We start from the raw sequence: 15,952 nt of genomic DNA on the forward strand, positions 1-15,952 counted from the left end.
GTAATGTGCTATTAAATGTTTAACAACAGGCACTCCAGGGAGAACAAAAAGCCCTCATCTTTACCATTTGCCAATTTCTCTGGTGTAAATACTCCCACCATGACTAATTTCAAGAAGTAAATAACTTCAAGGGCATAGATAAGAGTAAAATTATTAGGGGTTGAATTTGACCCCCTTCCATCCATATTTTGAAGCTTTAACTGCCAGCACCTCAGAATGTGACTGTATTTGGAAATAGGCCCTTTCAAATGATGATTAAGTTAAAATGAGGCCATTAGGGTGGGCCCAAATCCAGTCTGACTGGTGTCAGTTTGAGAAGAGGAAATTTGGACACACAAGTGCAGTGCACAGAGAAAAAGACTATGTGAAGACATGAGGGGGCACCTGGGTGGCTCAGTGGATTAAGTCGCTGCCTTTGGCTCAGGTCATGATCTCAGGGTCCTGAGATCTCTGCTCAGCAGGGAGCCTGCTTCCTCCTCTCTCTCTGCCTGACTCTCTGCCTACTTGTGATCTCCCTTTCTCTGTCAACTAAATAAATAAAATCTTAAAAAAAAAAAAAAAGACATGAGAAGGAGTCATCTGCAGGAAGAAACCTGCATATTTATTTAAATATTAAATATTCAATATTAATTAAATATTAAATTAATTATATTAACATTAATATATTAAATTAATTAATAAAATTAATATTAAATATTAATTAAATATTAAATATTTAAATAAAAGTATCTTTTATTTTTAAAAATTATAATTTATTTAGGGGCACCTGCCTGGCTCAGTCGGTAGAGTGCGTGACTCTTGATCTCTGGGTTGTGAATTTGAGCCCTATGTCAGGTGTGGAGATTACTTAAAAAATAAAATCTTAAAAAATAAAATAAAATTTATTTAAATTATGAAATTAAAAAATAATAGCTGCCTTGGGCACATGGGTGGTTCGGTGAGTTGAGTGTCTGCCTTCGGCTCAGGTCATAATCTCAGGGTCTTTGGATTGAGTCTGCTCAGCAGAGAGTCTCACTCTCCCTTTGTGCTCTTTCTCAAAAAATTAATAAAATCTTTTTTAAAATGGCTGCCTTTAACATCTGGCTTACAGAATTCATGAAAATTTATTGGTTCTCACAAGCCTGTGCAACCCAGCTTCAGCATACCACTGCATATTCTGCTGAAAATTTCTATTTTCAACCAAGAACTCTTTTCTCATTGCTGGGCTTATATAGCTAACCTCCTACTTCAACATTTATGTGACTCACAGACATCTCAAACTTAACAGATCCAAAAACAAGTCCTGTATCTTTCCCCCTAACTCTCTTTTTCTTCAGTACTCCCTGTATCAGCATTCAGATGTTCAAACCAGAAACCTTGGGGGTCATCCTTGTCTTTTTTTTTTTTTTTTCTCCCTCAATGACTCTTTTCCCCACTGGCCTCCCTGTGAGAAGTGTGACTCCATCTACTCTCCCGACTCCTGGAATACCTTTCTGACCTTCGTTATTGCACCCAGCCACCCTTGGACCAGAGAGTCCTCTTTTCAAGTCTTCACACCATGAAGCCCCCTCCTTCTTCAGGGGATCTCACTCCTCTGTGTGGAAGTCCTGCTCATCATCATCTTGGCCTCAGTTAAATGTGACTTCCTCAGAATGGCCTTTCCTGATCTGGAATTTGGGTTAGGCTCCCCTCTTATAGTTCCTGGCTTGTCTCTGATAGCAGTAAACACGGTTCGTCTTTATGTAAAAATTTGTGGATCCTCAGGTATGCGCCCTTCCAGATGTCATTAGGATTCACTAGGAGTAGACACCCTGAAGGATATAAAGGTGGACAGAAAAACTGGAAAAACTCGAGTCTGTATTTTTAAAATTAGCAAGGATAAACAAAAGCGTATTAGATTTGGCACGAAAGGGTTTGGGTGGCTCCATGGTTAAGCGTGTTCCTTTGGCTCAGGTCATGATCTCAGGGTCCTGGGATCATGCCCCACATTGGGGGGGGGGGGGGGTCTCTGCTCTGCAGGAAGCCTGCTTCTCCCTCTCTCTGCTGCTCCCCGTGCTTGTGCTCTGTCAAATAAATAAAATCTTGAAAAAAAAAAAAAAAGATTTGGCAAGCAAGACATTTGATGACTAATCTAGGCGAGGTTGGCAGAATTAAAGACGTTGTGGTTGTTATAATAGGTGTGTGTGCTCCTTTATACTAGTTTCTAACATAACCTGGGTGTTTCCTACTGCCGGCCTCCCCCCTCCAAGGTGAACAAAAAAATTCTCTCTTGTTGAGGGTGCCTAAACCTCTTCCCTGACAGCTGCAGGAAGACAGATGGGGAAGCAAGGAAAACTGAGGGATGGACAAGTGGACCCTTTACATGTAAAGAAACGGGGCTGTAAGCCTCGATTCGGAAACTGGCAGAAGCACTAGGCCCTCCCACCCCACTCTGGAATCCCGGACCAGAACCGCCCCTCCGCGTCCGGGTTAACAGCCGCTGCCCGCCAAGCCCGGGCTTTCAGCTTCGAACCCTCGCTTCCGTCCTAGGGCCTTTGTTCCGGCGCAGAAAGTTCCAGACGCGCCGGAAGGCGGTTGGCGGGAGGCGGGAGCTGCAGTGCAGGGGTGGGCCCTAGCTTGAGGGCTCTGGCCTCGGAGGTGGTGGGTGGGTGGAAGCGGCTGCGAGACAGCGGATGCGGCCGCTGGGGGGCGCCCGAGCCCTCGTTCAGGCAGCCCCCGCCGCCCCCGCCGCCCCCGCCGCCGCGCGCCCGCTCACATAACCGTCCACATGACCGCGGCGCGTTCGGGTGTCCGCGTTCCCGCCTGCCGCGGGCTCAGCGGCCGCTACCAAACGAGCACCCGGGGCGGTGGCGCGGGGCGGGGCGTGTGGCCCAGGCTGACAGATCTGCGGTCGCCATTTCGTCGCTGCCCCAGTGTTTGGCGAGTGGCTTCTCGTTTCTAAGTCCTGATGCTGCCGTTTACCAGCTCTGTAGTCTTGGGCGGGTCGTTTAACGTTCCCGAGCCGCGGCTTACGAATCTGTAAAAATTGGCATATCTTGGTCGGGAGGACTTAATAACATACAGTGGGAGTTTCATCGTAGACGCACTTAAGTGGACTGGTTAAATAGGGCAGAAGCTTGCCAGCCACTATTCCGTGCGAGTGACAGATGGGAGACGAGACCATGTTCTCTGTGGCTCCAATTCTGCGCTTCTCAGTGCCTTTTACCTTGGGATGCTGACTGAGATTCTAGAATTGTGTTTTTAAAACTAGGTTCTAGAGTTTTCGGATGCCTCTTTTCTAATAGGACCCGTGTGAAGGCAATCTACCAATTTTACCAAGGCCTGGCATGTCCTCCCCCAAAATGGCACATAAAGGACCTCAAGAAATCCACATGTGCAGTCAAGGTTCAAAAAACTTTGGAACCCGGGTCATCAGTTTCTCGCCTACCTGCTATAGTGACAGCAAAGTACATGTGATAAACCTTTAAGGAAGACTGAAAGAGCACTAAACTTCGTGGGAGAGAGGAACCAGGTATGTGAGCCTAACTAAGAATGGCAGTACATGGCGGGAAAAGAAGAACTCTTGGTCTCAAGCCAGAGTTCAAGCCTCCTGCCAGAGAAGACAGCTTCAGACGGAAGGATTTCAAAACCACCCGAGGATGTCATAACATTTAGAAACCACTTCAACTTTTAAAATGTGCAAACCATTGGTGGGGCTGTATCTGTGGAGAACAGGGAATAAAACCCACCCAGAGCTACTAAAATAAATTACTGGCCAAATGGCTCTTTTCTAGAATATGATGAGGCTGGTAGCTTCTGGGGGGAAAGAGCCCAACTGTTTTTATGTTTCCAAACTAGAAACACAAGGCTCTGGATTGAAAACAATGACCTTGTGACCACTTCTGTCTCCCTCTTTCATTGTGGTAGCGTAGCCCAGTATTTAATAAGCCAAACATGTTCCATGGGGATACCAATGCCAGTACCCTAAAAAACGAGAAAACAAACAAAAAAACCTGCTTTCACTGCAGCGATTAAATGCAAAGTGCTAGGTGACCACCGCACTTTCCACGATTGGGATTTACAGTTCTACATTCTAGAAGTCAAGTAGGACCTCATAGTGAAAGGCCTTGACTTTAGTGTGGCTCACAGACTGCACTGCCATCCGACGTACCACACTCCTTAGAAGCGTGCTCCTGAAGACATCAAAGGCTACCTCTCCCCAACATTATCCGTGTCCTTCACTTTGCTGACCTAAGCAGAATCTGCTATTTCAAAGCCACATACATGAGGCTGAGTGAGATTCTCCCCTGACTCCCAGAGCCATGAGTGCTGACCCTAATCTAAATGTGGTAATGAGTTGGAAGGGTTGGACATTCTTCTGTGTTGGCCAGTTACATCACTTATAGTAAACAGTCATGGCAACAATCAAACTTAAAACAGATCATGCATGTTGAGAAGAATGTATTTAGGATTTTAAGGGTTTTCTATTAACAAAGAAGGGAAGGGTGCCTGCGTGGCTCAGTGGGTTAAGCCTCTGCCTTCGGCTCAGGTCATGATCTCAGGGTCCTGGGATCGAGCCCTGCATCGGGCTCTCTGCATGGTGGGGAGCCTGCTTCTCCCTCTCTCTCTGCCTGCCTCTCTGCCTACTTGTGATCCCTCTCTCTCTGTCAAGTAAATAAATAAAATCTTTAAAAAAAAAACAAAACAAAGAAGGGAAACATTGTTGGAGTGGCCTAGCCAGCCGATCGTGTCAGCTTTGTGGGAGAAATTGAAGAACTTCTTGAGAGCGACAGAGAAATACTAAAAAGGATGAGGAACTGATAAAATCATCCCAGAAGACAAAGATATGAGAAACAGGAAGGGAAGACCAGATCACATCTTTGTAAATATATTAAAATTTCTGCAAAACTGCTGAAATACCTGATTTAATCCCCTAGACTCTACACCCAGTGCGGGAGCTGGAACTCACAACCCTGAGATCAAGACCTAAGCTGAAATCCAGAGTTGGATGCTTAACTGACTGAGCCACCCAGGCACCCATGATTGACTTAATTTCTGAATAAAATCTCTCCGTGGAGAGAAACCAGAAAATTAAATGTGGTTAACACTGTATCCTTATAACTCAGCAGTTCAGTGTATAAGTATGCACCCAACAAAAATGTGTGCCCAGGTCCACTAAAAGACTTATATAATACTGTGTGTACATACGAGCTTTTCCTATAACAGCTAACAACCAAAAACAACTCAAATGACCATCAACAGCAGAATAAATTGTGGTATGGCCATACAACAGAGTAATGTAAAGCAATGAAAATAATGAGCTACCGTTTCATGCAACAAGATAGATGACTCACCATCCTAATGCTGAGAAAAATAAGTCAGGCACAGAAGAATATACTCTCTATGGTATTTTATGAAATTGAACAGGCAAAGCTAATCTATACTAAGAGGTCATATAAGAGTTCCCTTTAAGGATGTGTCAGGGAAAGGGCAAGAAGGAGCCTCTGGAATGCTAGAAATGTTCTGGATATTTTTGGTGAGGATCACACAGCAAATGTAAAAATTCATTGAACAATTTAAGATGAATTGACTTTATAGTTGCTACAGCTCAAATAAAAAGTAATAAGATAAAACTACTTGTAGCATTATGTAACATTTGAGCGAGTATCAACAAGTGTTTGAGCAGTTCAAGATTCAGTGGTAACAACTGGTGAATACCATGTTTTAAGCAACCAGCCCCTGAGCAGGGGCACTTCCCAACCTCGAACTAGAGTCAGCCATGGCTATGAGCTTTCCCTTTTTGCCCTAAGCCTTCATCCACCACAGTCATGATGTCCTTTTTGTTATTGTCACAATGACAAGAATATCCAGGTTGGGTGGATGACAGGTTTTAAGGTTCACATCCTCCTTTTGATACGTTTTCTTCGTCTTCAGTTAAAATTACGAAATTTTATTCATGCACCATTGTATGATACTCCTGCTCCTGTATTTTACACAAAACAAACAGCTGCTGTATCTGATAGGTTCAGTAAGGGATTTTCAAGGGTAATTCTGAGACATGGCTGTCACCTTATTTCTCCCAACTCTCTCTCTTTGCCCTCCTGTTTTACATAGCATAGTGTCTGACATACAGAAACTGCCAGGTCAGCCTCTTCGGCCTAGACTCCCACCTCCCACAACCCACATGAGCTCTCCCATCAAAGTTGCCAACGACCGAAAAAATCTCATTAAGTAGTCAAACCTGAATTTTCTGCTCATTCTGTCCTCCTTAACCCTCTGCTCACTCTACATGCTCTCTCTAGGGCCCCTCTCTGATTCTCGTAGTTCAGCTTCTGACTAAAGAATGTCACACCTCCCAAATTTACTTCTCCAGCCCAGGCCCCTTACTACCCCTCCAGACCTGCAATTTTCATGTGTGTGCCGGATGGTTCCATCTGGTTGTTGCTCAGACACCTCAAAAACATGTAAAGTGAACTCACATCCCTCCCCCACTCCCCTGCCCCTTTCCAATGGCTTGTCTTTCTGTCATCTCCATCATCATTAGTGGTACCCCCTTCCAACAGTCTTCCATACTAAACCTTTTCTCTCACTTCAGCATCTAATCAGCCACCATAACTTGCAGTTCCATCAGTGTTTCTTGAATTTTTTTCTTCCTTATTTCTACAGCCTCATTTCAGGCTCTTGACACTCGTCACCCAGGCGGCTGTAACCAGTCTCTTTGCTTGTAGTTCTATTTCCCCCGAAACCACCTTTATGTTGCTGTGCCAGGGTGGTTTAAAAAAAAATTTTTTTTTTAAAGTAATCTCTACACCCAGCATGGAGCTCGAACTCATGACCCCAAGATCAAGTGTTGCATGCTCTACCGACTGAGCGAGCTGGGTCCCCTCATGGTGGTTTTTCTAAAATGAGTATCTGCCCATGTTTCTCTCCTGTTTCCTTTGTATGTGTCTCCATTACTGGCCTGTCCTACAGGAGAATATTTGCATTCCTTAACTTGGCCAATAAGGCCACTGTCATTTGGCACTGACTTCTGTAGGCTTGTCTCTCATGGTTTCTTTCTAGTTGCAGGAACCCTGAAGTCTTCAAACTTCCCCAAACCCATCTCCTGTTTCTGGCTTTTTTCATGCTGACCTCTCGGTCTGGAATGATTTCTTCATGTAGCAACCCTAACCCAACCCCCATCCTGCAGAACTACCTCCTGGGCCCTTTCTTAGTCATTCTTTAAGATTCCGCCCAGTGTAACACTCCAGGACACCTGCCTAACTGCTTGATCCCTGGTTAGGAGTCCCATCCTTTTGACTCCCATAAGACTTTATTCCTCCATAATTTCATCTACTACAAGATAAACTGTTTTATTTTATTTATTTGACAGAGAGAGATCACAAGTAGGCATAGAGTCAGGCAGGGAGGGTGGGGCAGGGGGGCTGAGCAGAGAGTTCGGATTCCCCAGGACACTTGGATCATGACCCGAGCCAAAGGCAGAGGCCCAACCCACTGAACCACGCAAGCACTCCAATAAACTGTTTTATAAATGTCTTGTCACCTCCTTGGGGATTCACAGTTGCATCTTCCGTGCTTAGCACAGATGATTAAATTTGGACTCGAACCTGCTCTGAGCTCACATGTATATAACCTCACCGAATCTTCACTATGGCTTATGCAGTAGATACCAACAGTATCTCCATTTTACAGAGGAAGAAACAGGTATTGGGGAAGTTCAGTGGTTTGCTCAAGGTCACACGCATACTGGCCTTCAGGTATTCACACCTAGTTAGCTTGGCTCCACATTTGGCATCTTTCATCACTATATTACATTGCCCTTTTTTTTTTTTTTAAGATTTTATTTATTTTGCAGAGAGAGATAGCACAAGCAGGGGGAGCTGCAGAGGGAGAGGGGGAAGCAGGCTCCCACTGACGCGGGCCTCGATCCCAAGACCCTGGGATCATGACCTGAGCCAAAGGCAGATGCTTAATGACTGAGCCACCCAGGTGCCCCTACATTGCCTTTCTATGGAGTGGACACCTAGTAAATGTTAACAGTAATAGTTATTCTCAGTGATTGTATAATAGGTACCAGATTCTGCTAAGTGCTTTACCTAGATTATTTCAGTTCCGCAACAATCCTATGAGGTAAGTACCATCATATTTCCATTTTACATAAGAGAAAACAGATTTGGGGCACCTGGGTGGCTCAGTGGTTTGAGTGTCTGACTCTTGATTTTGGCTCAGGTCATCGTCTCAGGGTCCTAAGATGGAGACTCTAGAGGCCCGGGCGGGGGTGGGGGGTGGGCAGTGTCTGTGCTCAGCAGGGAATCTGCTGGAGATTCTCTCCCTCACCCTCTGAACCTTCACCCCTAAAATAAATAACTCTTAAAAAAATACTTTATTTGACAGAGATCACAGGTAGGCAGAGAGGCAGGCAGAGGAAGAGAGAGAAGGAAGCAGGCTCCCGACTGAGGAGAGAGCCAGACGCGGGGCTTGATCCCAGGACCCTGGGACCATGACCTGAGCCGAAGGCAGAGGCTCTAACTCAGAGTCACCCAGGCGCCCCCAATAAATAAATAACAGAAAGAGAGAAAACAGGTTTAAGTTTGTTAAAATCTCCCCCAAGGTCATAGAGCTAATTAGTGACATAGCTTCACTCACAACCAGAGTCTTAACCATTATACTCCGCCATATGAGACCAACAGTTTGGGAACGGACTGACATCCAAGATGAAGACTAAAATAGTTCTGAGCCCTAGGACACCTACCTCTAAAAACAGAGTTCAGAACCTCAGGCATAGAACAGACAGACTCACAAGTGGGGCAGAAAGAGACCAGTCCAGAAATAGTGACCCAGAATCAAAGGGACACAGAAACAGATTTCAGCACACTGAAAGCCCCTCCTTGACCCCATGCCCTTCCTCTCTAGGAGCTCAGGAGTCGGTTGCTCAAGCGGCTCAAAGGTCTCGACGATGGAGAACACACTTCCCGGGATCCCAAAGCGGTAAAGAGTTCACTGGGAGCCTCAACTACCAGGTGCAGACTGGTTTGCGGCCGAGAAGGGTTAACCAGAGGGGAGGGCCTCCCCGCGGGGGTGGGACCTCGGGGCGGGGTCCACAGGTTAACCGCCCTGTATAGGCTTTAGGGGGGCGGGCCCTTGGGGCGGGGCGCGCCCTCCACCCCTGCGGTCTGACTGAGGTGTTAACCGCCGGCGAGGAACACCCCCGTGGGGGCGTGGCCTCGGGACGGGGCGCGACCTGGGGCGGCGACGAGAGGGTTAACCGCCCGGGTGCGGGGGCCGTGGGGGCGGGGCATGGGGGCGGGGCGAGACCGGGGGAGGTGCTGGAGGCGGAAGCTGCCTGCAGTCTGTGCCCAGCGCGATTCGGCCACCTTTGGCTGAGTTCCTATTGAGACCCGGTGACCTCCGGGCCTGGGAAGCCAAGCGAGGTTCGGAGGCGGTGACTGGGCACGGGATGGGGAAAGGAGACGGCCCTGGGGAGGTCCAAAGGGGGCGAATTCTCGAGAGTCTCGGGAGACCGAGACAGATGGGCGAGGGCAAGGTGATGGGCCTAAGGGCTTTGGGGGAGCCAAGAGGGAGGGGAGGGAAGTGGTGGGCAAACATGCGTGAAAGGATGAGGAACCTGGGCGAGGAGCCCCCGCCGGGATACCGCACTTGAAACCCTCATTTCTCCCAACTCCTTTCTAGATCAATCCGGTGCGGGAGCTCAACTTTCAGAAGAGAGGCGCCCCAGGAAGACTCGGGGATTCCTTCAGCTCCTCACCTTCATGGGCCAGACGGCCCTGGCAGGGGGCAGCAGCAGCACCCCCACCCCACAGACCCTGTACCCTGACCTCTCTTGTCCTGAGGGCTTGGAGGAGCTGCTGTCTGCTCCCCGTCCTGATCTGGGAGCCCAACAGCGCCACGGCTGGAATCCCAAGGACTGCTCAGAGAACATCGAGGTCAAGGAAGGGGGGTTGTGCTTTGAGCGACGGCCCGTGGCCCAGAGCACTGATGGGGCCCGGGGTAAGAAAGGCTACTCGAGGGGCCTGCACGCCTGGGAGATCAGCTGGCCCCGGGAACAGAGGGGTACCCACGCCGTGGTGGGCGTGGCCACGGCCCTCGCCCCGCTGCAGGCTGACCACTATGCGGCGCTGCTGGGCAGCAACAGCGAGTCGTGGGGCTGGGACATTGGGCGGGGGAAGCTGTATCATCAGAGCAAGGGGCCCGGGGCCCCGCAGTATCCAGCCAGACCTCACGGTGAGCAGCTGGAGGTGCCGGAGAGGCTGCTGGTGGTTCTGGACATGGAAGAGGGAACTCTGGGCTACGCTATTGGGGGCACCTACCTGGGGCCAGCCTTCCGCGGACTGAAGGGCAGGACCCTGTATCCGGCAGTAAGCGCTGTCTGGGGCCAGTGCCAGGTCCGCATCAGCTACCTGGGCGGAAGGAGAGGTGAGCCCTGGGGCAGGTGTGGGGAGACTGTTCTGTTACTGGTGGCTGTGGCATGGGATGGCAGTTCGCTGCACACCTTATAAGAGCAGAGGGAATGGGCCTTCATCTGACCTGCCTCCTACTTCTCTTCAGTGCCGGGAATGGCAAAAGGGCTTCACAGCTGTTACTTAACTGTATCCCAGCAGCAGTAGAGATGAAAGTGAGGCTCGGGAAAGCCATTTGCTACTTAGTGGTGAGTGCTCAGAACAGAGTGAGGTGCTCCAGGGCTTTCCAGCAGATAACAAGCTCCTGAAGCAAGAGGTGCATATAGTTAAATGGATGCTGGACTAGGTGTAGGAAGAGGATGGACAGTGCCAAGCACCCAGGGTGGGGACCAGATCTCCTGGGATCTGACCTGTCTGTGCTATTTCCTTCTAAGGGGCCTTTGAGGCCCTGGGCAGCTGGAGGGAGAGCAGGGAAGGAGGCAGGGTGTTCGTGTGGGGCCTCCTCTAGAAAGGATGGGGCCCCCCCGGCTTGGGGCTGATGGAACTTCACCCTGCTCTGCAGTTGCATGCTCGGCAGAGGGTGGGTACCTCTCCCAGATGGTGAGTGGATAAGTGCCATCCTTCCTCTCACCTCATTATTCTCAGCTCCAAGGCTCTATGGAATCCAAGCCTGGATGAGCTCCACTCCCATCCAAGCTGCCTTGGCCTGTTGCTTTTTGGGCAGGGGGGAGCTTAGCTAGAGCTTCACCCCCAGTGGACTGGGGATGCATGAGATCAGTGATGCCTACCACCGCAAGAGCAGGTGTGGAACTTTGGGGTGCCTTAGATCCTCCTCTCAACCAACTCTGAGCAGGAAAGCAGAAGGGAATTTGGGCAGGACCCTGTAGTTTGAGGTCTGGCTGGTGGCTACATCCGAACTTACCTTCCCCTCCTTCTCTCTCCCAGTGGAGCCACACTCCCTGCTGCACTTGAGCCGCCTGTGTGTGCGTCACGCCCTGGGGGATACCCGGCTTGGCCAGGTATCTGTTCTCCCCTTGCCCCCTGCCATGAAGCGGTACCTGCTCTACCAGTGACTTCCTGGACACCACAGATGGCGCTGAGGCTTTGAGGCCACCCCTCCCCTAGGGGGTGGGGCAGCAGCACTGCTGGCCTAGACCAGCTGCTTTCAAGCCAGTGAGGCTGGGGAGGTGAGGCTGGGCCCCTACCCCAACCCAAGCTCTGGGGATCCCAAAGCTCCTGAGCCACCCAGAGGGGTGGATGGGAGGGAGCTATTATTCGAGGTTACGGCCTCCTAGTACGCAAGACATTTTTTTCAAGTAAAAACGGTAAGAGATGTGCTATTGCAGAAACCTGTTTGTGGTGTTTTTCTGTACAAGTGTTCTGTGCTGCCTCCGAAAGGAAAGAAGAGATGATACAGGCAAGTACAGCGAAGGAGGACACACCACAAGGCTCAGTGCCAGGTGTTTATTGCCCCCCCCACACGTGGGATTGCTCACATACACAACACACACAGGCGTTGGCATCATGGGAGAGAGCAGCGCCTCTGGCCTCTGGGCGAAGGACAGGGCGTTCTCTTAGCCCGGGCCTCAGGGAGCGAGATGGGAGACGAGGATGGCTTCTCTCTCCTGCCCTCACTGGGGTCTGAGGGGGCCCATGAGCAAATGCCACCCCTTCCATCTCTCAGCCATGGAGAAGCCACCTTGGTGACATGTTTCGTTCCAATCGCTTGTTACGTGGAGAAGGGATTGGCCTGGTCCCAGCCATTATAGGGGAAGGTGTAAACGTTAAGGAAGAGGTATACTTTGGCCACAAAGGGGGCGACACCATCAGAAGCATGTGTGGGGTGGGGGGTGGGGGAGGAGCACTGTTACGAGCTTCTGAGCTATCTAGTCCCTGGCTTAGCAGGAAGAACAGGGAAGACAGCCGGGGGGGCTTATTGTTTGGCATTGATGATATCCACAAACTCTGGCTTGAGGGAAGCCCCGCCCACGAGGAAGCCATCCACATCAGGCTGGCTTGCCAGCTCCTTGCAGGTTGCTCCAGTCACAGAACCTGGGAAGGGAGAAGAAAGAGGGGAATAGTCAGGGATGGGCTAGGAGGTCCGAGTCCACCCTGTATCAGTGGGAGCCAAACCCACTTACCTCCATAAATGATACGGGTGCTCTGAGCCACGGCGTCAGAAACGTTGGACTTAAGCCATCCACGGAGCTTTTCGTGTACTTCCTGGGCCTAGAACAAGAAGCCAGATGGAAGTAAGCCTTTTCCTGCCTCTCACTCAAAGGCTAAAAGACCCTGGGCCCCAGTGAAGAGAGGCAGTGTGGTTTCAGGGCAAGAACCCTGAGATCTGAGTCAGAATGCCACAACTCCAGTACCACCCAGGCCCTGGAACGGATGTCCCTGGACAACTCACTCTACTCTGGACTTGGGGATTCCTGTCTTTACCATTATTATTTTTAGGTTTTTTTTTTAAAGTAATCTCGACATTGAGCATGGCGCTCGGACTCCCGACCCCAAGACAAGAGTCGCATGCTCTACTTACTGAGCCAGGCAGACACCCTGGGGGCTCCTGTCTTTAAAATTAGGGGTTGGCTCAGGGTGATCTCCGTTGCAGTCCAGTCCTGCGCAGGCAGGTAGGGGAGGGGCAGAGCTCCTGGGCTCCGTTACCTGTTGGGGTGTCGCAGTCTTGCCAGTCCCAATGGCCCATACAGGCTCATAGGCCAGGACAACCTTGCTCCAGTCTTTCACGTTATCTGCAGGACAGAGATCACAAATGGAGGGATGAACAGGAAGGAGCTAGCCAGCCCTGCCCAGGGGATCAAGAACGGTGGTGGCCTAGTGCCCCCTGGTGGCTGTTGGAGGAACTCCAAGTGGCATCTATACCATCTGGGCAGGAACAGAAGTGATATGGAGGATGCAAGGGTTCTCACCCTCCCCCTTCCTGTATCAGCATGGGATGGGGATCAAGTCAGGCTGCAGGGCATCTGACCCCACCCTCTGTGCCTCTGTAGCCCTGGTCAGGCTCAAAGGTCCCCTTTTCCAGAGTTACCTGCGATGACCTTGGTTTGCTCAAAAACAACCTTCTCAGTGATGCCAGCTTCCCTCTCATCTAGCTTCTCCCCAATGCAGGCAATTACTCCAAGTCCCTCTGCCAGGGCATGGGCCACTTTCTGCCCAATCAGCTGTTGAGGAACAGATATGGTGACACTACCCTTTTGGAATAAGGCATCTCTTACCTCCCCTCCTGGTTACTAACCTCATCTGACTCCCCAAAGACATGCCTTCTTTCTGAGTGCCCCAGGACTACCCACGTGGCTCCACAGTCTTTGATCATGCCAGGGCTAAAGGAAGAGAGAGAGCCATGTTTCAGCCAAGAGCCCACCTGTGGCTTTCCCCTCAAAAAGGGAAGTGAGGGGAAGGTCCCCACAGGCCCCCCTCCTGCCTGCATCTCACCTGATCTCCCCAGTGAAGGCCCCGTTCGTTACTTTGTAGCAGTTCTGTGCGGCCACAGCAATCTTGGCGTCCAGCTTCTGCCTGGCAAAGTCGATGTAGGCGGTGGGGGGTGCACAAACCACTTCTGGAGAGTGGCAATGATGGCACAAGGGAATGAGGTCACAAGGAAGCCATTCTCCAGGCTCCATCCCGTGTTCTGGAGGGCCCTCGCCTTCACCTTATTTCTCAGTTCTGCCTTCCAGCCCTTTTCACTCCAGCAAGATCATCTTTGTCCATTTCCCAGCCCGGGCTGGGCCATACCCAACTCCTTGAGCCTTCCAGGTGTCCCTAGGAGGCCACCGCCCTCGCCCTGCCCTCTGCTCTTTAACAGCTGTGGTTCTGATTTCCTCAGGCTATTCTGGGCCCAGGCACCTCCTAGACTCAGCATTCTCTTGGAGCCAACCACGCCTCCCTTCTAAAATAATCCATCCCTACCACCCCCAAGCAAGGATTTTTAGCAAAAGCAAAAAGGGCCAACTCCTGGGGTTTGTATTGGGGTCTTTGGGGGAATAAACCAGGGCTCCTTTTGATCAGGTCGGTGTTTCTGTGACTGAGGAGTGGGAGGGTAAGGGCCGAGGACAGCATTCTTTGCCCGTGGGTGGCGGGAGGGTGACAAGCGCCTTGCGTTTTCCCATTTTCAGCCTGCAGAAGGCTGTAGGATCGCTCCTCGTTCCCCAGTTGCCCATCTTGTTTGGAACCTGCTCAGCCCCTTCGTGGGAAGGCAAGCGCCATCCGGGCCAGTGAAGGATAGAGCGGAGAGCTCAGGAGGCCACCGCGGCCCGGGGGTGGGGGGACTCGGCCCGCCCAGCAACGCGCGGGGAGGAGTCGCCGGCTACGTGCGGCGGCGCACGGAACAGAAGGACGAGGGGGCAGGTAGCTGGATCCCCGCACGCAGGCTCAGCCTCCACCTCCACACGGCGGGGCTGTCGCCAGCCTCCAGTGATCGTCCGCAGGGGCTCCGTTCCTATTTCCGGCTCCCGTAGGGTCCCGGGCCCAAGTTCGCCCACAGTGACCCCAGAAATCCTCTCCCGCCCCACGATCTGAGGGCACCCTTACATGTAGCCCGCCTTTCCTCCCCTCGACACACCCCCGGTATTGCGGCTGCGGGGTCAAAGTCTCGACCCCCACTCGCCCTCGCGCCCAGTCATGCATCCAGGTCCACGCGGACACCCGGCTAAGCGGGCTCGGGAGAGGGCGCTGCCACGCCCGACCTCCCCCAACCCCGGCCCCCTCCCCCGCCCCCGCCCGGGCAGGGCTTACCGGTGTCGGCAGGCACCGTGGCTGCGTTCAGAGTGGTGATGAGCTCCCCCAGGTTCTTCTTCCGCCCGTTCATCTTCCAGTTCCCCCCGACGAAGAACTTCCTCGAGGGCGCCATGGCGCTGGATCCGACACCCTGAAGGTCAGAAGCAGCGCGCAGCCGCTGCCACTGGCCGCTTATGTAGAGCGCCGTGAGGCAGAACTCCGCCTCCTCCCCGCCCTCGGCCATGGTTAGGCCAGCCCCGCGCCTGGAAGCCCCGCCCGCCGCCGCCGCCGCCCGCAGCCGCTGTACCAATGCTGGGATGTGACCCCTCCCCCCTTATTGTAGCAACGTTCCAGGGGCGTCCGGGGGCTCGGGCGCTTCGACCCCATCGCCTGGCTTTCGGGGGGAGGTGAGAACCCACCCTCGGAGGAGCCCCACTTCACGACTACAGCCCCCCAGGGGCCAGAGGTGCTTCCAAGAGGAGCCTGGACTCCCGGCTGCTTGGCCTGAGATCGCATTGCTGGACGGGACCGAGGAAGCTCTGAGGGGGCAGGTCTCCAACTCTGAGAAAAGGACTTCTTCCCTCCGCTCCCCCCCCCCCCCCCCCCCGCCCGAGTAGTTGCATCCCTGATTTCTGAGCCGGCACCTTTGACCTATGAGGGGAGGGGGGTAGTCCCACAGCTACGCGGCCAGTAGGAGGGTTCAGAGGGGGAGGGGCGGCCCTTGGTACTTGGGACCACTCTGGTGTGACCGCTGAAGGGACGGCGGAGTTCTTCACCCCCATCTTTGCTCTGTGTCACCCCACTTCACTGCCCCTGATCTGACAGTACCCAGCCCCTAGCTTTCT

At 51.9% G+C, this 15,952-nt stretch overlaps 2 protein-coding genes across 4 annotated transcripts; one reads left to right on the plus strand and one right to left on the minus strand.

Annotated features, from left to right (window-relative positions):
- Positions 1 to 8,876: 8,876 nt before the first annotated feature.
- On the plus strand, positions 8,877 to 11,725 carry SPSB2 (splA/ryanodine receptor domain and SOCS box containing 2). Of its 3 annotated transcripts, none has more exons than XM_046013157.1 (3): positions 8,877 to 8,978; positions 9,649 to 10,392; positions 11,322 to 11,725. In XM_046013157.1, the coding sequence occupies exons 2-3, from the start codon at positions 9,729 to 9,731 to the stop codon at positions 11,447 to 11,449; spliced, it is 792 nt and encodes a 263-aa protein (XP_045869113.1). In that variant the 5' UTR covers positions 8,877 to 8,978; positions 9,649 to 9,728; the 3' UTR covers positions 11,450 to 11,725. The 3 variants fall into 3 exon arrangements, with proteins under 3 accessions (XP_045869113.1, XP_045869112.1, XP_045869111.1); XM_046013156.1 differs by lacking the exon at positions 8,877 to 8,978 and adding an exon at positions 9,283 to 9,389; XM_046013155.1 differs by lacking the exon at positions 8,877 to 8,978 and adding an exon at positions 9,310 to 9,502.
- Positions 11,726 to 11,826: 101 nt separating this feature from the next.
- Positions 11,827 to 15,366, minus strand: TPI1 (triosephosphate isomerase 1). Its single transcript, XM_046013158.1, has 7 exons — positions 15,126 to 15,366; positions 13,827 to 13,950; positions 13,630 to 13,714; positions 13,423 to 13,555; positions 13,041 to 13,126; positions 12,518 to 12,605; positions 11,827 to 12,428 (listed from the first exon to the last, which is right to left on the minus strand). Exons 1-7 carry the CDS (start codon positions 15,349 to 15,351, stop codon positions 12,310 to 12,312), a joined length of 861 nt encoding a protein of 286 aa, XP_045869114.1. The 5' UTR covers positions 15,352 to 15,366; the 3' UTR covers positions 11,827 to 12,309.
- Between the last annotated feature and the right edge of the window lie 586 nt (positions 15,367 to 15,952).

The sequence above is a fragment of the Meles meles genome, chromosome 7 (assembly GCF_922984935.1).
Source record: "Meles meles chromosome 7, mMelMel3.1 paternal haplotype, whole genome shotgun sequence".
NCBI lineage: Eukaryota > Metazoa > Chordata > Mammalia > Carnivora > Mustelidae > Meles > Meles meles.

What these genes read in the sequence shown, in the direction of transcription:
- SPSB2 (XM_046013157.1), top strand. Translation starts at nt 9,729, where the DNA reads ATGGGCCAGACGGCCCTGGCAGGGGGCAGCAGCAGCACCCCCACCCCA. An exon ending in CTACCTGGGCGGAAGGAGAG is followed by an intron (nt 10,393 to 11,321) that starts GTGAGCCCTGGG and finishes TCTCTCTCCCAG; the next exon opens with TGGAGCCACACTCCCTGCTG.
- TPI1 (XM_046013158.1), bottom strand. Translation starts at nt 15,351, where the DNA reads ATGGCCGAGGGCGGGGAGGAGGCGGAGTTCTGCCTCACGGCGCTCTAC. An exon ending in GCCTTCACTGGGGAGATCAG is followed by an intron (nt 13,715 to 13,826) that starts GTGAGATGCAGG and finishes CTCTTCCTTTAG; the next exon opens with CCCTGGCATGATCAAAGACT. An exon ending in GCAAACCAAGGTCATCGCAG is followed by an intron (nt 13,127 to 13,422) that starts GTAACTCTGGAA and finishes TCTGTCCTGCAG; the next exon opens with ATAACGTGAAAGACTGGAGC.